The sequence below is a fragment of the Aedes aegypti genome, chromosome 3 (assembly GCF_002204515.2).
Source record: "Aedes aegypti strain LVP_AGWG chromosome 3, AaegL5.0 Primary Assembly, whole genome shotgun sequence".
In the NCBI taxonomy this organism is placed as follows: Eukaryota; Metazoa; Arthropoda; class Insecta; order Diptera; family Culicidae; genus Aedes; species Aedes aegypti.
Genome location: NC_035109.1, coordinates 55505379 through 55526428, shown reverse-complemented (window position 1 = coordinate 55526428; position 21050 = coordinate 55505379). Strand labels below are relative to the sequence as shown.

Genomic DNA, 21050 nt, shown 5'->3' with positions numbered 1-21050 from the left:
GTACGATCGCGAGCAGTTTATCAACAGCCCCTTTGCTTAATTGAAGGAATTTGTTCAAATTCCATATTGTTTCCACATAAGTTCCCGAAGCTTTCTCTTCAGATTCGTATGTGTCAACCTATGGACGCATAGATCATCACTCCAACACGGATTCAGTGTGTTTTGCTTATGGTTATCTTGTGTCATAATCATCATGTTCAAGTTGGTCGATTCATTGATTTGCGCAATGAGATTGTTATGATGAAATCCATGAGCTAGGCTATCGATTTCCATGTTCAAAGCTTCTAAATTGTTTGTGATCAACCCATAGGATGCATAGTGAACTGAATTGCGGTTGGACCTCGTGTCAAACGACAGTCATCATCATGCTTCCAAAGAGAAGAAGCAAATTTTGAAGCTGAAAGTGTTAGATGAAAATTTGTGAATTCGATTTTTCTTTTATTAGTGAAGTTGACCGATATACGAGAGTTCTACCTTTCTATAAGAAAACAATGATTATAATGTATAGTTTAGTAGAAAAATCGGATTCCACTAACAGATTTTCCTGGCTTTCAGTTTCGAAAAAAATGGAATATACTTATCCCTGGCTTCCCAAATCATGGATTTGCGGCGCCCCGCTTGTTGCTGGCTCACGGGTTTGAAAAAAAAAAATCAAGAGAGCTTGCGATAAGCAGAGGAGCCTCGGATCCATATTTTGGGGAGCAAAACTTTTTCTATAGGTAAACCAAATTTCTTCTTTCAGTCCCTTGACATTTATGTTCTATCACACATGACTATCTAAAGCTACTACATTTCGAATTCAATAAGCAAATCAGTTGGTTTTCATGATTTAATATTTGGAAATTCATGTTTGTTTCATATGGCAACCTAATGTTGATACACATGTTATTATACCGTGAAATCAATGATGAAATCCATATGGCTACCACACTCAAATCATGTGGTTTTCCTCATTGCGCAAATCTATAAGTAAAACACACGACCTTGACGTGTAGATTTTTCTCAGTGCATTACAAAAGATCGGAACCATCCAAAACCCAAATTGCCGCTTCTGTAGTAAAACGTGCGAAACCTCTCAACACTTTCTCTGCTCCTGCAATGCACATATACAACGAAGGTCCAAAATATTTGGCAAGCCCTTTTTGGAGCCGGACGATATTTGGAACGCATCCCCCAGGGAAGTGGTCGGCTTTATCAGGCTGATCGTACCAGATTGGGGGATTCACAATGCGGCAACTTAGGACTTCTGCCCATCAATGGCAGATGGCTAAAAGTTCAGTCACCGCTCAAAGTATTCCGGTGGCGTTCTCGCCACTGAGGGTCTTTGTAAAAGCAATAGGTTATATGACAATAGTTCTAAAAAATGGACGCAGTGGTCTCACACCCGACAGAAGAAGGGGACAGAGTCTGCTTCTCAGCTTAGTGTTCTTATAAGCACTTCCATAGTTATTAACTGAATTATTAACTTTGTCAAAGTTGCCATCTTCGCATTCGTGTATCGTGTGGCAGGTATACGATGATATTTTATGCCCAGAGAAGTCAAGGATATTTCCTTTACGAAAAGATCCTGAACCGACCAGGAATTGAACCCAGCCACTTCCAAGCTTTGCTTTGTAGCCGCGGACTTTAACCACTCGGCTAAGGAAGGCCCGACGACGCACATTGTGGCCAAATACCAAATACGGGCTCAGTATATTAAAAAAAAAAACCTAAAGTGAATTAAAAGTGCCTATAATAGGATCCGGCTCCCTACTAACAAAATAAGCTTGATGTAGAGTACCTACGTTAAAGAATATCCTTCGATTAATAACTGTAGAAATGCTTAAATAGCACTATATTGAAAGGGTAGTAAAAATTTCTACAATGACAAAGCATCATTTTCGATGAATTTCGGAACAAATCCAACAAGAATTCCCAAACATTCATTAGTCGCTTATATTTCCGAAATCTAACTAAACACGCACACTCACTTACTGGTTTTAGTGTTTATTCCGCTTGCTCCCCAGTGGCGGGGTTTGTAGATTGAATCCTCCCGCTCCGAATGTGGAAGTCGTCGCCGCACCACTTCCGTCACCAAAGGTCGTCTTCCCTAGACCACTACTATCGACTCCACCGCCCAGAGCCGATCCGAATCCCGTGCCTGACATTCCGCTGGGACCAGCCATACCCATCATCGACCCGGACGCCGACCCGAAACCGGTACTGCGTGGCCACAGAGTCGATTCCTGTGTCGGTTTGGGTACCAGTCCCGGATTGACGGGACCCATGAGTGGCGAGAATGGCGTCGGTCCGGTGGAAACTGCACTGGTAAAGCGAACCTGATTCGTGGACTGCCCGGATGATTGACCGTCGAAAACGTCGGTGTTGTCGCGCAGAAGATAACGCCGCAGATTCATGTAGCGTTCCTTTTGGGTTTCCACCTTCTGATGGGTTTCGTGCAACCGACCGGCCAGGGCGATGAAACTCTCGTGGATTTGCTGCAGACCCCGTTTAAGGTCCGTGGCGGTGAAGTGCTGAGGAACCGTCAGCGATTGCATGTGCTTTTCTGTTAGTTCGACCTGAAAGTGTAAGAAGTTTGATAGAGCAGTGGTTTCCAAACTTTTTGAAATTGCTATCCTATTCGGCTGGATTAAGATAGTGATTTTAGATACCTTCCATTAAAATATAGACTATTAAAACGTGCTACCAACCCTGCAACCGGAAATCGCTTTCTCACCTGTTGTTTGAGGTTCAGCAAATCGCTTTCATACTTCTGAATCAGCTCGATAAAGTACTGCAGCGGCATCGTGTTCTCGAACTGCAATCCGGCGGGCGTGTCGTGTGTCCTCTGGGCCATGTCAGCCTGCTGGATAATGTTGGCCGTTTCCGCGCGGAGCAGTTTTATGGCCGATTGATTGTTTGTGACGCTATTGGAAATGTCGATCAAGCTCCAATTGAGGCGACTAATTTCCGACGAAACATTGTACAGCTTACGGGACGAGGTCCGGGCAATGTCCGAGCTGAAGGACTTCTGCTTTTTGATGTATTCTTTGAGCTGCTCTACGGTGTTGACGATTTCCTGGGGAACTTGGAACTCCTTCGCCTTGGTGCTGTCCGGCTTCCCTTCCACGGATTTCGGAGCCGTTGCGTTGATGTCAACTCCGCCTAGACCGACCGGTTTACCCAATCCTCCGGTGCTGGTCGTGGCCACTGTCGTCGTTACGGTTGTAGCCGTAGCGGCCTTGGGTGCTCCGAATGCCGCTCCAAATCCCCCTCCTAAGGAAAGTGTTGGGGCTGCTGAAGTACTCGCTGTTGCAGCTGTAGCTCCAAAGGACAATCCCGTTCCCAAAGCGGGTGCCGTTGCTGCTGCAGAAGCTCCCGGAAGGGCAAATCCCGTTGAAGTGGTGGTCGTCGTGGCTGGCGTTGTCGAAGTTCCTCCACCGAAGCTGAAAGCGGGAGCTGCCGCGGCAACTGCAGTAGCCGCTAAAGGAGTGACCGAGGTGGCTGGTTTGGTGGCCAATGCACCAAATGCCGGTGCTGCGGTTGTTGGCAGTGCAGTGATCGACGCCGTTGGAGTGGCACCAAATGCGAATCCTGTTACAGCCGGAGCCGCGGAAGCAGCGGTGGGAACTGCTGTTGTGGAGGCGGCAGGCGTTGCGAACGAGAATGCCGGAGCGCTCGTCGTCGGCGTTCCGAAACTAAAACCGGACATGGCAAACGTCGGTTCGATTTAACTTGCCAGGAATCTGTTTGCCACAAAACACAAACGAATCACTTGGAAATTTACAGAACGTAGCGGCAAAAGAAACGGGCGTCCGCGTTTTGGAATTTACGAGTTTGACAGCTGGGCTGAGACTCAGCCGCTGAGAGATTCAATAAACCCTTCAGAAACAGTTGGTCTTGGCCAGAAGCCGACTAGGGTGTCTCAAAAAATTTTTGATTTTATCATTTGGGTGCAATGCAACGCAGATCTACTCGAATCTGAGTTGTTTCAACGCAAAACCGTAGTTGAGCCCAATAACCCAAATCTGGCTAAATTTTCAAATCCTCCGTTACACGGAGAAAACGAAATACTCAAAAATAAGTTTTTTTATACTCAAAATTGGGTAAAGACAGTCGAACTGGATAATTCCCTCTCCTTGTTTATGCGACCTTGGCGCGATGGGAGGGCATAATCCATTAGCCCATTAGATGGAAGCTAAAAGGCGTAACCTGTAGTAGTGGTATCACATTTTGGCATATTTTGCTTAAATCCGCGTCATAATTCATAAGGCATAGACGCAATAATATCTCGGATGTGATCAAACGGACATTCTGCGTCATTGATAGAATAGGGTCCTAAAGCCCTGTCCCAATTTTAGTTCCAAACGCTAAAGTTTAGGTCAAAAACACATGTTTACTCAACTTTCTAATGTTTTCCGTTGGTTTTTATGTATTTTTAGATTTTGTCACACCCCTTGGCTAAAACTCAAAATTTGGGTGTATTTTGTTTTCCGTGTCCCTTCCGAAATGTTAGATAGGAACAACCCCAGTGCTAAAACTAAAACCCCTGTGGTGTTTTTGTCGACTAAGCGAACGTCAAACATGTCAAGGTTCATTTTTGGACTCAATTTTCAAATTAAAGTTTAAACATATATCCGTAATTTGAGTGGGAAAAATTGCTAAAATAGTTGCAGTAACATGCTCTTTCGTGTTATTAAATAAAAACAAGATTTTATCAAAAATTTTAGGACCCAATTGATGCCCATTTCAAATAATTAATCTATTCGAAGTGGACATTAATACTATTGGTGACGATCAGTTTGCCTTTTGCTAAACTGAATGATCCGTAGCCACTCTTACTATTAGCTAGCTAGACACATCGTTATCATATTCGACGTAGGGAATATAGGCCCAAACGCAATGATAGCGGAACGGCAACGGAAAGCGGAACCGGTTCGCCAGCATGAACTACAACAAGCTTAGCGACTCAGTGTTGGTTCGATTTCATTCGTTGTCAGCTCAGTCGAGATGGTGTGATTCATGCTGGCGAACCGGTTCCGCATTCCGTTGCCGTTCCGCTATCATTGCGTTTGGGCCTTATTACTCTGAGGAAAATGACTAGTAGATTCACTGAGTAGAAATAAGTGGTGACAATCTTATTTTAATATGGTTTTTACATTGCCATAATAAGAAATACCTCTTTTGTAACAACGGTATAAATAATCTGATTCCAGCTTCATTTTCGCAAAATTTACAAGGAGAAAGTACCCGCATAGAAAAACACAGTTTGCCATACATTGCAAACAATAGTTTTCTTATAGCTGTAAAGGTTAATGTTTCACAAACAGTAGCTTTCATGTTGGACAATATTAAATTTAAAGCATTAGATTATTAAAAATGGTTTGAGTAATCCATATGAAATAGTAACATCATTTCAAAATGGCTGGAAACTGTAAAATTATATTGGGGTTGAGACTCATAAGAAACAGTGGAGCTATAAGGCCACCATTTGCCGAATGATTTGCGCTTCTACCATATATTACCAAATTAATACATTACAGCAAACGATTGGTTTGTGCGAGCAGCCTTTATTATACACGCTCACAAAAAAACAATTAGTAGTGTTAAAGTCGGACAGTAATGAAATATTTAATTTATCCAAATAACTTTAAGTGACTACCACGCAAGTGCACAAAACATGAACAATTCTTTTTTTTGCACATCCCAAGGAAATACATGTGTAATAAACAACAAAATTGTGTTGTTTAAGTTTTCCAGTAAAGGTGAGTAGAAAAAAAAAAACTTTTTTTCGAAATTTAAAACTACACCTGCGTGGTGTTTTTTTTAGCGTGTTCCTATGCCTGTGTGCCAAAAACAAAAACCAAATATCCTTGCGGTGCCACAAAATTTTCATCTCCGGTTTCTGCCAGCGTTTATATGTATATAGACTCCGATTTTTGCTTGTTTTGTGCTACAAAATCTATTTTATTATCTGGTACCGGATCCAGAACTGCAGCTGGTAAGTAACCGTTTCAAATCGGCCTACAACGGGACTAAATTTCTTCTACCCCCCCCAAAGGATTCGCAATGCTGGCGCTGAGCAAAAGGCAGATGTGAACCGACAACACCTCCGTGGCAACCTCCTCCAAGCCGATACGCGACACGTTCCAGTCTCCGCAACCAGAGCGTATCATTAGATCTCCAGCAGCAGGATAAATCCTTACAGGAACTGTTTTATATTGTGCCTGAACGGCATGAAGCTACCGCACAGAGGAACTACTGGTTCGGGGAACCAGTTGGAATCGATTTTCATGGTCGTGTTGTGCTCTTAATCAGTTACTTAATACATCCTCGAACATCATGAATATTTGTTGAATAAAATGAACAGATTTTTTAAATTTGTTTGTTTCTACACAATTACTTGTTTCATTGTATCCTCTACAATATTTTATCGCAATTCCTCTAATGGTATAAATGTATCATAACAGTCCAGTATTTGGTTTAAATACCACACATCACCATAAACGAATAATTATACATACATTATTCCTTTTCATTAGAATGTTATGGTTGAATAGTTTGTAAACTGTTTGCCTTACAATTGATTTGTCAAAAAATGTACAATATATGCACAGTTTGACAAACAGTCTCCGAAAAAATTTGTTCGAGAAAATCGCCATTTTTATATGGTTACATAACTTAACCGCCTAATCCCCACATTGTTATTTGTCCATTTACTGTTTCCCAGATTGTAAAAACAGATCCCGGTATTGTTAGTTTATTGTTGCTTTGGGTGTTATACGGTACTGTTTAGATATTGTTGTGAGTGGTTGTGGATAGTTCGGGTAAATGTACTGATATGGTTCCAGTTTATGCGGGTAGGCGTTCTGAAGCATTGCATTTGCCACCGAAAAGTGAATCTTGTAGGAGACTGTAATAGAAGCCTAAGGTAACTTTACTCTTAAATATTCACTATAAAATCACTATGGAAAGTAAGACGCTGAGATCGATCATTAGGGTACACTTGCTAGTTTCGAGAAATTGTTGAACAGACAAGGAAAGTGACTTTTTTCTTTAAGGATATATGAATGTAAAGACCTGAAATTAACTAGAACTATTACTAAACAGCCTAACTTTGTTAGGACTTGACGACAATAGACATTTAAGACTCTACTTCTTCTTCTTTCTGGCATTACGTCCCAACTGGGACAAAGCCTGCTTCTCAGATTAGTGTTCTTATGAGCACTTCCACAGTTATTAACTGAGAGCTTTCTTTGCCGATTGACCATTTTTGCATGTGTATAATCGTGTGGCAGGTACGAAGATACTCTATGCCCTGGGAATCGAGAAAATTTCCTTTACGAAAAGATCCTCGACCAGCGGGTTCGAACCCACGACCCTCAGCATGGTCATGCTGAATAGCTGCGCGTTTACCGCTACGGCTATCTGGGCCCTTTAAGACTCTAATCTTACGTAAAAGACAGGAGTAATCAGAATAGCACTTAATGGGTAGTATCCACTTCGTAAGTACTGTGCAAAAGGATAGGACAAGTAATGGCCAAGAAATACAGCTGTCCAAATTACTTGAGCTGTACCCAGTTGACAAGTAGAGCTGATTTCGTAACATTGGCAACGCCTGCCGTACAAATCAAATGGAGCTGTCTCTATTCCGTACAGAAAAATGTGCCGCTCAATTATTCCGCTAGTAAAAGTGACACTTCGCTCATTCTGGATCAGCTGTCAAAATTACTTTGGTAATTAGCAACAAATTGTACTTGACCGCTCTACTTAGGATGTGGATACCAGGCTTAAATGACAAATTATTCAAAACCATTTCGACTAGACAGTATTAGTAATGACACTACTAAACTACTATTTCAAAAAATTCGGATGGAGCTGCTGATTTGTACAATGCTTCCTTTTCTCAGAAGCAAGGGAATATGGATATTTTAAAAAACTACCACGTCACAATATTAATAAAAAAACAGTGTTCATGTGGGCACCATAGCCTAGTCCGTCTGAGTATTGGTCCTGGTAGAGGGAAACTTGGCAAATGCCAGACCGAGGGTTCAGCCTTGACAAGTTAAGCTGTCAGGCAGCTCCAACTGAATACCATAAAAAAAGAATTGGGTAAAGACAGTCGAACTGGATAATTGAGTGATTTTCATTCTGCCAAATACGTACATTAAACTCAATCTTTGAGTAGTTTAATGAAAACCCAAATTTGAGTAAAAAAAAAAAACTTATTCAATTGATTGCGCTTCCTAACCATAAAATTTAATTGTTTGAGTTTTAGTTAATAAAAATAATGAAAAAACCTAGATTACTTTGTTCATGCATATTACTGCAGGTATTCAACGTATTTAAAAATTTGGGTTCATTCACAAATGTCATAACGCCAAAAATGGCCATTTTTCACACCCACCCACCCCCTCATAACGCTTTTTGTATGAATATTCTACAATTTTTTTATGAGCTGTACATTTCGAAGACACCCACCCACCCCCTTCAGCGTTATGAAATTTGTGAACAGGCCCTTTCCCAAAATTTTATTCTAAACGATATATCAAACAAGCATATTTAAATTGATCATTAATTTTCTACGCTTTAAAAACAATAAGTTGAGTAGAAATAACTCAACGTGTGGCATTGAGACTGCGTTCTTGCCGTTGAGTAGTTTAAACTCAATTTTGGATGAAACAGTAAGCCAGCCATTTTGAAATGTCAACGCTGATCATTCTGGAACCGTCATCGTCAAACAGTAAACAAATAGTGTTTCTTTAAAAAATATCCTTAAAATGGTGAAATAATTGTTTCTGAGGTCGTGTCATACTGAATTCCGGAAGCTTGGCAGGAAATGTAACGAATTAATTAAAGGTAAACTCCACCAAAGAGTTCGGTGCGGCGACAAAAAAAAAATTATCCCTTTCTCTTTCAGGAGTTTGATTTTCCTGGTTCCACGATTGATTTTTGCGCAAGATAGCTGGAATTTATAAGAAGTGCCTGTTCCTGACTAAAAAACTACTGCGCTGTTCTCGATAGCTACTACATGTTCAAAGTATTGTTTGCCGTTCCTGCCACCCACCATGAATGATGGAAAAACGAGAAGGCCGTTCCGACTGTTGTTGCTGCCGTTCCAGCCACTCAACCACCATCAGCAAATGTTTCCTGATTATGATTAGTGTTTTCCTCCGATCCTGTTTGCATTGGTCTGATGTTCGTAGGCGTTCTCGGTGAACGATTGCCGGAACCGACAACTGCAACTGATTACAGTGAATGTGATTGATTTAATTGTGATGAGTAAATTAAAATGTGATGATGATATCAAGAAATAAAATAAAATATATGGTTGAATTCTGTTCTCTTTCATTATTTACAAAACTGTGGGTATATATATTACATATGTTTTTTCACTCGAGGTAGCATTGGGTAAAAACTACCAATTGATATGATTTAATGCAGCTACTCAAATTTGAGTACTAGGCCACTTACTAAAATTTGGGGTAATGCACGAACGTGCCGAGTTGGGTCAAATGAACTCAAATTTGAGTACTTCGTTTTGTTCGTGTAGGTATTTTGCCTTTGAAGCCATAAGAAAAAAATACTTAAATTTGGTTTGATTCAATGCAAAATTTAATTAATTTGACCCAAGCTTGAGAATAATGCATTTACCCAAATTTGGCTTATAGGACCAAACTAGTGATCCTTTATAGAGAGATAAGCGGAAGTAAAATGGAATGATTTGGCAACAGACCAGCAGTGCTGATTTTGCTCGGCGTCGAAAAATATTGTAACACGGACATGACTTTCTCATTGCTAAAAAGTTTATTTTGTTTCGTTATAGATCTTTGAGCTACATATCCAAACTAATAAACAGCCGAAAAAATCAACAACTAATAATCGCATTGACAAAAATTTAAATAAGAAAAATATTTAATATGTTTGCTTCATGCAAAATTACTTTTATCGAAATAATTTCAAACGGATTACATTACTCTTCAAGAAAAGTTCAAAACAAACGTAACGCATGTTCGTTTGGCTCACACTTTGACAGCTCTTGCTGCTAGATTGGCTCACACTTTGACAGAAATGTCAGCTTCCGCAAATCTCTCTTATAAAGGATTACTAGACCAAACTATCCCTATTAGGTAGGTGCAGCTGTCTCTATTTTTGACAACATTTGTGCGGGGAAAATAGAGAATACCGAGAGATTTTGGGTTTAAGAGAATGAACCATGTTATGAAGCTGGTCAAATGACAGGAGACCTGGGAGTTAAGTTTATCTTTTCAATCATCGTCATCAGTTTTCGCGATGATGATGGTTGATGACTGTGCGCGTTTCTACCCGGATAAAAAATACAATACAAAAACAATATAACGTATTGTAACAGTACTATTCAATATATTGGAATACAATACAGTATATTGCAAAATGACAATACAATTACAGTACAATATATTGTTTTGAACAGTTCTTTGTATGGTATATGAATTTTTTGCAATATAATGTATGGGTGGTTAAGTTAGCAATTTGTGTATTGTTGTACAATACAAAAACAATTCAACGAACTGTATTTCAATAGGGCCCTAAAGCCCTGTCCCAATTTTAGTGCCAAACGCTTAAGTTTAGGCCAAAAACACATGTTTACTCAATTTTATAATGGTTTGGTACTAAAATTGGCACAAGGCTTTAGGACCCTATTAAAGTTTAAACATGATATAACCGTTATTTTAGCGGGGAAAATTGCTAAAGTAGTTGCAGTAACATGATCTTCCGTGTTGTTAAATAAAAACAAGACTTCATTAAAAATTTTAGGACCCAATTAGTGGTGAAAAGTATAGTATTTGTATTTTGTATGGATTGTTCCCCAACTTACCGGATATTCGTGTCAACATAATTTAAATTCTTACAGAAGTAAAGATATTTATCATAGTTGCATTCGTCGCCACAGCTAATATCAAGTGACTTCTACAAAACTACTTATTTTTACTTTTTGAATTTTTTTCACCCAACATTTCTTGCTTTCTGAACTTGTTTTGTTTACTTCTTTCAGCCAAGCTACACAGAAAAAAGCAACAGTTGTTTTACGCGAAAATAGGAATTTGACCAGAATTGTAAGGTATAAAACCAATAGAAAACAATACAGTGTTCTGTTACAACATATTATATTATTTTTGGATTGTATGTTCAAACAAGAATAATGTTGCTTCGACATTCAATTACAATACGCTGTATTGTATCCAATACGTTATATTGTACATTAATGGTTTATTCCATTCACTGAATGGTACGTTTTTATCCGGGTAGCGTAGCTTTACAGCCGAAAACTTATATGAAGAATATTGTCGCACCACCACCAAACCGGATCGCGCCAGTGAGACTCGCGACGCGCCTCAACTCGCGCGATTTTGAAATCAGTTTTTTAGTGTGGCGCTGCATTCTTATGACTTTTATGAACACAGCGCACTATTCACATATTAGCTGCGACACACGGGGCCCGAGAAAACAATAATTATAAATAAATGTTGGTCTTAATTTCTACCGGATACATAATAATTATTGAAGCGTTTCTGATCACAAAAGCGTGTGTTACACGCAGCGAACTGGAGTATCGAATTTCCATTTTGCCTTATGAAAGGTGGAACGATTATTGCAATACGAACGCTTTATGTATCGTTTCAGCATCACTCTACGTCAAGGCGTCGATAGGCGTGTGGTATACGCTCGGGCCTATCGATCGCAAGGTTCTTGGTTCGATTCCGGGTTGCCGCGCAAACATTTTTTTTTTTTTTTTTTTTTTTTTTTTTTTTTTTTTTTTTTTTTTTTTTTTTTTTTTTTAATTCTGGTTTCATTAGGCAAATTTATGAATTTCAATCCGATTTCTTGTGGCGAATTTTCATAAGGGGTTCCTATGTTTATCGATAGTCCATTTGCCTGAGTGTATATGTGAACTCCGTGTGCGCGGCCTACAAGCCCTTCAGAAAGAGTTTGAATTGGCAATGAAATCCTGCAGGTGCAGCAGGTGCAGGTCACCCCGATTTCCCCTAAGTTGTGTGTAGACTTTCTTTGTCATCAAAATCAAAACACCGCTGTTCGTCATCGTCGTCTTGCAGACGAGTGGAAAAAGTCGAACCCAAAATCGGAAGAAAAAGTGTTTTTCTGTACTGGAAAATTTAATCTTTCGCATTTAATTAGATAGCTTTGCAAGCAATTCCGGTTGTGGCCAACGCCGGCGGTAAAATGAACGTAATCAGAGCGGTCCAGTTGTACCTGGAGAAGATGGTAGCGGACGCTGGCCCCGGAATGAAGATGCTGATGATGGATCGAGAAACCGTAAGTGCCCCGGAGCAGAAAAGTCAATCGACCGTTTCTTACCATATGGAAGAGCAAAAGAGAATAAATTATTGTTATCACTCATTATTTTCAGACCAGCATCGTCTCGATGGCCTTCTCGCAGTCGGAGATGCTCCAGAAAGAAGTGTTCCTGTTCGAGAGGATCGATTCTGGGCGTTCCAACGAGCGGCTCAAATACCTAAAGTGTATCGTTTTCATCCGACCGACACGGGATAACGTCCTGCGGCTGCAAAGTGAACTGAAGAGCCCGAAATATGGCTCGTACTATGTCCGTGAGTACCATCCAATCTATGTACATATTACGAGTACGCGGTGCTCCTCAGACCGTTATCAGAAAAAAAATGGAAAGATCTGTGCTTACAGTTGATCAAATTTAAGAAATTAAGTTATAATGCGAAGAGAGAAGGAAAATAATCGTCCAACACAGGTAATCAAATAAAAAATCATTGGCGGACTCTTGGGAAACCCAAACTGGAAATCAAATTGAATCCATTTTATATCCATTTTCAGCATTAGTAGCATTACCCAAGCCAATCCTATTTCCGTCTCCCATGGCGTTTGCGTGGTCAGCATAGACTATTCAGCCAATACCCCTCCTATCTTCAAATTTGGATTGACTTGCGTTCTTATTGCCCCACCAAACGCTGCAAAATTAAAATGAAAATAACGGTCTGGAGAGGAGCATCGTGAAGTAGATAACAGAAAGTAATTAAAATTTGTTTCACAGATTTCAGTAACATCATTCCTCGCACCGACATCAAAGCTCTCGCCGAGAGCGACGAAAGCGAATCGGTTCGCGAAGTGAAAGAGACCTACGCCGACTACCTGCCGGTAAATCCGAACCTCTTCTCGCTAAACATTCCAACCTGCCTGCAGTCGCTTGCATGGAACCTAGATGCTCTGGACCGCTCTGTACAGGGAGTGATCAGCGTGCTACTGTCGTTCAAATTGCGGCCCGCCATCCGGTACAAATCAAGCTCCAGTGCGGCGCAAACCCTAGCCAAAAAGATCCACGAAACGATCAACAAGGAAACGGCCTTGTTCAGTTTCCGTCCCCCGGAGGATGGAGCTCCGCCGCCATTGCTGTTGATTCTGGATCGGAGGGACGATCCGATCACCCCACTGCTCAACCAATGGACCTATCAGGCGATGGTCCACGAACTGTTGACCATTAACAAACAGCGGGTGGATCTTTCTGATGTTCAAGGTGTTCCAAAGGACTTGAAAGAAATCGTTCTGTCGTCTGAACAGGACGAATTCTTCGCCGCTAATCTATATTCAAACTTTGGTGAGATTGCCACCACCATCAAGGGGCTGATGGATGAGTTCCAGAAGAAGGTTCACGATCAGAAGAAGATTGAGAGCATCAATGATATGAAGAATTTTGTGGAAACGTATCCGCAGTTCAAGAAGATGTCCGGGACGGTGTCCAAACATTTGGTGCTTATCAGTGAGCTGTCGCTGCAGGTCAGCAAGCAGCAGCTGTTTGAAGTTTCCGAGCTTGAGCAGGAGATAGCTTGCCGCGCCGATCATTCGACTCAACTGCAACGGGTTAAGAAGCTCATTGCAGACGACAAAATCAATCTTCAGAACGCACTTCGCTTGATCATGCTTTACGCGATGCGTTACGAGCGGCACGCCAATTGTGGAACATCTGGTTTGCTGAAGCTGTTGAAGGACCGTGGCGGTCGGGCTCACATCGTTCCGCGGATGCTGGAATACATCAGCACCAGCGCTCGGCAGGAACTCTTCAACACGGTCAAGATCACCGATGCCGTAAAGTTAACTCGAAACCTGATCAAGGGTCTCAAAGGGGTCGAAAACGTCTACACGCAGCATAACTGTGTGCTAAAAGAGGTGCTGGATGATGTGACGCGAGGTCGCCCCTTGGACGCGGCCTTCCCCATCATGGGCAATGAGTTGCCCTTCCGGAGGCCACCGCAGGAGATTGTGGTGTTTGTGGTCGGAGGAACGACCTACGAAGAGGCACTGGCTGTCCATCGGTTCAACCAGGACGGCTTCAAGATCATTCTGGGTGGGACAACCATCCATAATGGGGACAGCTTCATCGATGAGATACTGGCGGCTACCGCCGGGATACCGTTCAAACATTCCCGCTCCCTGCAGCAGTTCCATCATGCGCCGACCGGAGAGGCTTGAGTGCTTTTGGACGAATAGTCGGTAAGTTATCATTGTCTGTATCTAACGTCGTACGAAATGTATTCCAGCATTGATTGTTCTAACTTTCTGAGTAAATTATTGTCTCTGTATAAATAGGGTATCGCTGTGTAAGAGAACGTAATATATTATGCTTTATGTAGTTGCATCAATAACGAAATGTGTTGATTTGATGCGCTGGTCGAATGATGACTGCATTTTTGATCTCGAGAGTGGAGCTGATCAGCCTGTTCATTGAACAGGTAGACCATTTAAATCAAAATCGAACAACTAATTCAAAAAAAAAAAACAATCAAATTCAACAAATCTTAAAATAGGATAAACTGCCACTGTTGAACCAAATCCACAGCTTAGTAATCTGTTCAAGCTCAAAAGCATACACATGTACATATGTGTGGAAGCAACCCGTTCAATTATGTAGAAATCTTTGGATGATCTCCTAGGGTAACTGAAAAATTAGTGAAAACATATCTGAAGGAGACTCCAGGATAGTTTTGGAAAAAAAAAACAAAGTAATCCCTGTGGAAACTACTGAAGGTAGCAGTTTCGGAGTTCTTAAGGATTTCCTAAAGCAAATTCTTCTAAGAATCCTTTGAAAAATCGCTGAAAGAATTTCTGAGAGAATTGATAGATGAATCTACAGAATAATTTCTGGAGAGATCCCTCCAGGAGACCCTGAAAGTATTCTATATGACATCATTATGATAATTCCTTTTTCGGGGAATGTGGGACGAAGAGTCTGTTGATCCCGTTATAGTGTCTGAAAGTTTCTTTAGAGTCTGTTCAATCTTGCATCAGGATTCAGTGCAAGCAGAATAAGGAAAAAAGATACTTGAGCGACAATTTTGGTTAAAGAAAATACTTTAAAGACCTTTCATTAAAAATAGAGACTTGCATTAAAATAGAGACCAAGTATCTAAAAAGAAACCTACTAGCAGTCCTGTCTTGAGGATCATTCATTGGATCGTCTTTTAAAATGTGAGTATGCTTCATATGTATATCCTTTTTGAATAAATTTTATTGAACAAATTTGACGAAAATAGACGAAACTGCTTGCCTTTGCAATTTTTAGATAACAAGGATGAACATTAAAAATTCTGTAAATTTGTGTTGCCAAAGTAACCCGGCTAATCACGAAAGTTTTCAGAAGAAACTAATGATGTATAAAAAATGTTTCATCGCGCAGAAACTCCCATCAAATATCGCTGGAATTTCTGCAAGAATTCTGCAAAAAAATCTTTCAAGAAATCGTCAATCTGCTGTAAATATTCTAATGAAAACATTAGTAGGAATTTGATCAAATCCTTTTTCAGAAATTGGCTAGGAATTAGAGTGAACCATGAAAAACTGTAGCGTGTCTTCCATCCTTCATACGAATAAGTAGGAAGTTGTATGTATATTGAAGAGATGATAAATAATTTAATCTATTTTTCATGCCTTCTCGTTTGTTTTTTGTTTTTGTTGAATCGTTGGTAGGACATCCTACCCACCTGTTTTAGTGTGTAGTACATGTCCTGTCCCACTTCCCGTGCCACTAAAACAACTCTTCCAAACATTTTTTAGGAATTCTTCTGAAAATATCCTAACAATAATTTCTCTTGAATTCCTTCAATAAATTGTTTGTAAGCTATTGATTGATTTCTCCAGAAGTTTTTCTCTAAGTCCAACAGAAATTTCGCCCACACGTTCGTTATAAAATAAAAGTTATAATTTATAGAACAGATTCCTTAAAAAAACCTATCATCAATTTGTCCATAGATTTCTCTTAGATTTTTTAAAAGACAAAATCCAGAGAGAAAAATGTCGAATAATTGCTATAAGATTTTCCAAGATTTTCTTCAAAACCTTCCGCAGTGATTCTCCCAAGAATTCTCGCAGATTTTTCAATAATATTCTTTAGTAGTATTATTTCTTCAGGTGTTCCTTCTAAGATTTCTCCATAGGTTCTCTAGAGGTAGCTCCAGAAGTCCTAGAATGCTACATGATTTGTCGAACCTTCTGAGAGAACTTCGAAAAAATTGTCAGAAGAATTCCGTGAAAAATACTTTTTTAAGAATCCTTCTAGAATTTTCTGAATTAATTGCCTGATGAATTGTTGGAGGAATTCTGGACTATATATCCGAAAGAATTCCTGAACGAATCTCTGGAAGAAATTTTAGAATTCCTGGTCTAATATTCCGTAAAGTGCTTGGGGAATTATTGAAGAAATTTATATGATAATCCTTGGAGGAATGACTGAAAACATCCCTAAAAAATCCTTGTAAGATTACCTGGCAAAACTTTTGAAAGAGACATGGGAGGAATTTCAGGAAAAATCTTGAATGAATCTCAGAAGTATTTTCAGAAAAATCACTGAATAAATTGGTCAATGCTCAGACAGACCGAACTAGATATTCTGGTCTTGCAAAGGACTTCATCAATTCGGATTTTCCGGTGTAATGTTGATAAAGATATTCCAATATCTGGATTAGTTCCAATATTACGGCAAATAATGCAAATATGTTATTATTCCTAATGCTTGGAGTACGTTTTACTGAAGTAATTAAAAAGCACCCGGCTCAGTCTGACTAAACACTGACCAGTTAGTCAAGGATGAACCACTTGATAAAATCCTACAAAAATCGCTAGAATATCTTTAAAGAATTGTCGGAGGAACTTATTTGTAAAAAAAGTGGTAGAAATACATAAAGAAATCACTGCAGCAATCCCTATAGGCTAATATTTTCAAAGCTGAACGATCACTTCGACATCTGGTGGCTAGTAGGAGAACCGTCATAAAAGAGGTTGGGTTGAGAACGCACCGTGTGCAGCATAGGAAGGAGCACACATATTACACTTTTTCTCGGAAAAGTTATGTTGTAGACGATCAGAGACCGTTGAAAAACACGATAAACTTTTTTCCCTTCGAAAATGTACAGATCCGGTCAGTGCTCATATAAGATTAGTGGGATAAAAATAGAAAATTAATCATTGGCAACATAGGTTATAAACTTCCGGATTCTTTGTTTGTAGTTAAATTTGTTGTGAAATCACGCGTATCTCAAGAATAAAGGGTCAAAATGATTATGCCAATAGAAAATAGTTTAATAATTAATTGATTATGAGCTAATTTTTGGATCGAAAAATTGAATCTTGGACGTAAACAAACATTTTCAACATTTCTCTCCTAGTTCCCTAGCGACCTCTATGATGGTGGCGCATTAAATTTGCCTATAGGATTCACTGGAAACAATAGAAATAATAAACCATAGAAGAATAATGTCGCTGGTGTTCCCTTTGTTCTCGCTCAGAAACATGTTGGGTGCATAAGTGTCAAACTGCATACATTTTCACGATGACATTTATAGCCCCGCCTATCTCCGCCAGCAAAAGATGTTCCTACTGCGACGCCAGCGACATTCTTCTTCTATGGTTTATTACTTTTATTCTGGAAACAGTTTTGGAAGAAATCATGACAGCATATCTAGACAAATTCCTGAACAAAAATTCAGAATCTCTTCGAGAAATTTTTGTGGAACTTCTCAAGAAACATCTGGAAAAGTTCTACAAAAAGCGATTGGACGATTTCTGAAGAAATCCTTTGAGGAATTTCTAAAGGAATCTAAGGAGGAGCACTTTTAGAGATTCCTTGAAAGGACAGCATGGTGCAGCTGAAAGAGCATTGGAAGATATGTCGAAAACTGAACTCAACTCAATTTTGACAAAAATGCAGATGGGACTGACTTGCGATTCACGGCAGCTGTACCCAAAAAAAATGCACCAGACAAAAGGGTTTGCCAAAAATTTGTTTTAGGTCGGATTTTCTTGAAACTTTCAGGCAATGAACTAATGGATTATGTTTCGGCATAATTACTTTATTCAATGTCCTTCTCTTCGCTGAAAGCACTTTTCCCTTGAGACCCCTCATTACATTTTGTATGATAATGGAGCCAACCTTTTTGGTCACTCTCATCCATGCTTTCTTCAATTCCAGCTCGTTTTAAACACCTTTCGATGTTAAATTTCGATGTTGATGGTACTTGTTGTAATGTACGGTTTACTCAGTTTACCGCATTGGCCTGTCAGAGCAAGTATTTTTTGACGAATTGATCCATTTTTTCTTCCTTATGCCTTCCGGAACATCAAACTGTGATTTGGCAATGTAGAACTCCAGCCCCGGCATCTGCTTTACGTCTGCCCTAATGTAGGTTTCGTCATCCATAACCACAGCTTCCTTACGCGAGATTTGACCGCCGTGTTTTGTTGATCACGCCGGTTCGGTGCCTTCCGGACCTTGAATACACGAAGCTCAGCTCGTTTCATTGTTTGTTAAACGAACCAAGCGGAGCACTTGGCCTTCAGAATCGCGTCGCGAATCGGAAAGTTCGGATTACGCTTGAAATTATCCATCACCACAGACAAACAGACATAACACTCAAATTATTTTCATCGCACTACAGAAAAGCACCCAATTTTAATATTTGATAGTTGGCCGACGGTCCACTCGTTGTGCTCGCATCGCTTTTGTTCGAGTTTGACGTTTGCTCACTACCGCCACCTAGTTCGCGGTTGGCCAAAAGAAGTATTTTTAGCATTGGGCGTAAATCAATGGGAATATATACCGAGGTGAGGAAGAAGACATTTAGTGTGCGTGACATCCGTGTACGGTGCAAAATGTTTCACTACTACAAGCGAGCGAGTTCCCATAAGAAGCCGTGTAAATTAGTGACGTAGTTATTTTTGTTTACGTTTTTTTCTCTGTACTACAGTCGCCTTTCCACATCTCGAAGGGACCATCGAGATAGGGAGAGATCGAGACAAAGAACAAATTTTTGATGAATACTGAAAAACACTCCGTTGCCAAGAAAGTAATACACAAACAGACGTCATTTTGCTCTCCTAATTTGTTTTGAATTACAAAACTATGGTCTAGTAACCTTCGATATTGGTCATATCGACATACGGAGAGAAAATTGAGAACAAACGATCAACAGAAACACATCGAGATATGGACACTGAGGCAAAAATCTCGCATGATTTTCATAAGATCACACTAATGAACGCGACATAAGACAAGTGTAATTTTTTCATAACAATCAATTGTCAATGTCATAAGAACGCTTATGAAACCCATTGCTCATCATTGTGAAGAACCACGTGAGGTAAATTTTCTCATTTCACTATCAGAAATTCAATATGGCTTCCGATATGGACGTGTTTGCTGATTTGTCGTTGGCTGACTCCGTTTCTAATGCATCAAAGGGTAAATATATTCTATTTATCATCAATTCCGCTGTAACTAACACTTTCTTTCGAACAGATTAAGGAATTGGATCCAAATAATAAGATTTGGGAATGAAAATTCAAAACAATTTGTATGACGCGTAAGAAATCACAAACCCCCCTCATCCATTAATCCGCCCCAAACGTAAACCTGCAACAATTCAGGCGTTCTTCACAACTTTTCTCAATAATGTTTCGCTGCTATGATATACTTCTTTGCGTTCAAAATAGGTTAGCCAACTAGAGAAAATCGAATTTTCATCCATTTTGTCGTATCGCAAATCGATTCTAATGCTTACAGTAAAGTGCTTTGATCGAATTGCGGCGTGACAAAATGGATGAAAATTTGATTTTCCCAAGTTGGTTAACCTATTTTTCAACGCGGATTAGTATTATTCATTCATTTGGAACCAATAATGATTCAGAACGTAATTCATAAGACTATCTATGGATTTTGTTATCAAGTCAATGATGGTTCATAAGATCATCTTACGAAATTCCTTCGAAGTGTATTATGGAAACAACATCTGCCGAAAACCATACGATGGTCTTATGAATTTCAAAGATTTTTCTTGTGTCGTAATTCCATAAGCAAATCTTATGACAGTCTTACGTTTGCTTTCCTCAGTGGAGATATCGAGATAAGGAGGATATCGAGATATGGAGAGTAAAAATGTATGCAGATTGAAGAGAGATATCGAGATGTAGAACGTCGAGATGTGGAGAGTCGACTGTAATACATAGCCATTGCTTCTTCTTCCACACCTTAGTATATATTCTCATTGGGCGTAAATGTTCACGTGACTATGTTGTATATTGATAATTGTTCTAGCTGTTACGTCTGTTTGTCTGTGCCAACACCTTCCGGGCCTTCACAGGGTCAGTTGTCTTCGATTTTCTTCCGCTTCCACCCCGCTGCTCGGTCGTCTGAGACTCCTTAAACGATGTTACCATCCGAGAGACAGTTGTATGGGTGATTCCCAGTTTCCTTCCGATCCATCTCATGCTCATGCAGTCGGATTTTCCATGACGGCGCGCAAAATTCTCCGGAGATTTTCTTCTTGTTTCGATGCCATCTCAATAATCACTGAACCGATTGTTATGACATTTTTGCACATGTAAACAATACACTCCAATCTAGTTATACCCACGGACTTAAACAGTTACACACGGATAAAAATGGTGCCTTAGAAATCCTTCAAAATTATTGACAGAATCTCTGGAAAGATGATAGGAGATATTGTTTGAAGCTGGTTTGAAGTATTATTGAAGATTTTTTGGAGCAATTTTAGGAG

At 39.8% G+C, this 21050-nt stretch overlaps 2 protein-coding genes across 2 annotated transcripts; one reads left to right on the top strand and one right to left on the bottom strand.

Moving 5' to 3' along the window:
• Positions 1-1917: 1917 nt before the first annotated feature.
• On the bottom strand, positions 1918-3844 carry LOC5579893 (probable nucleoporin Nup58). Its single transcript, XM_001657821.2, has 2 exons — positions 2717-3844; positions 1918-2558 (listed from the first exon to the last, which is right to left on the bottom strand). Exons 1-2 carry the CDS (start codon positions 3689-3691, stop codon positions 1980-1982), a joined length of 1554 nt encoding a protein of 517 aa, XP_001657871.2. The 5' UTR covers positions 3692-3844; the 3' UTR covers positions 1918-1979.
• Positions 3845-12028: 8184 nt separating this feature from the next.
• Positions 12029-14648, top strand: LOC5579917 (vacuolar protein sorting-associated protein 45). Its single transcript, XM_001657822.2, has 3 exons — positions 12029-12294; positions 12389-12587; positions 13043-14648. The coding sequence occupies exons 1-3, from the start codon at positions 12202-12204 to the stop codon at positions 14473-14475; spliced, it is 1725 nt and encodes a 574-aa protein (XP_001657872.2). The 5' UTR covers positions 12029-12201; the 3' UTR covers positions 14476-14648.
• The last annotated feature ends 6402 nt before the right edge of the window (positions 14649-21050 follow it).

Bases quoted from the DNA above. Each gene is read 5' to 3' on its own strand.
- LOC5579893 (XM_001657821.2), bottom strand. From the start codon at position 3,691: ATGTCCGGTTTTAGTTTCGGAACGCCGACGACGAGCGCTCCGGCATTC. The intron at 2,559-2,716 runs GTGAGAAAGCGA...TTACACTTTCAG, and splicing joins TGCTGAACCTCAAACAACAG to GTCGAACTAACAGAAAAGCA.
- LOC5579917 (XM_001657822.2), top strand. From the start codon at position 12,202: ATGAACGTAATCAGAGCGGTCCAGTTGTACCTGGAGAAGATGGTAGCG. The intron at 12,295-12,388 runs GTAAGTGCCCCG...CATTATTTTCAG, and splicing joins TGATGATGGATCGAGAAACC to ACCAGCATCGTCTCGATGGC. The intron at 12,588-13,042 runs GTGAGTACCATC...TTTGTTTCACAG, and splicing joins ATATGGCTCGTACTATGTCC to ATTTCAGTAACATCATTCCT.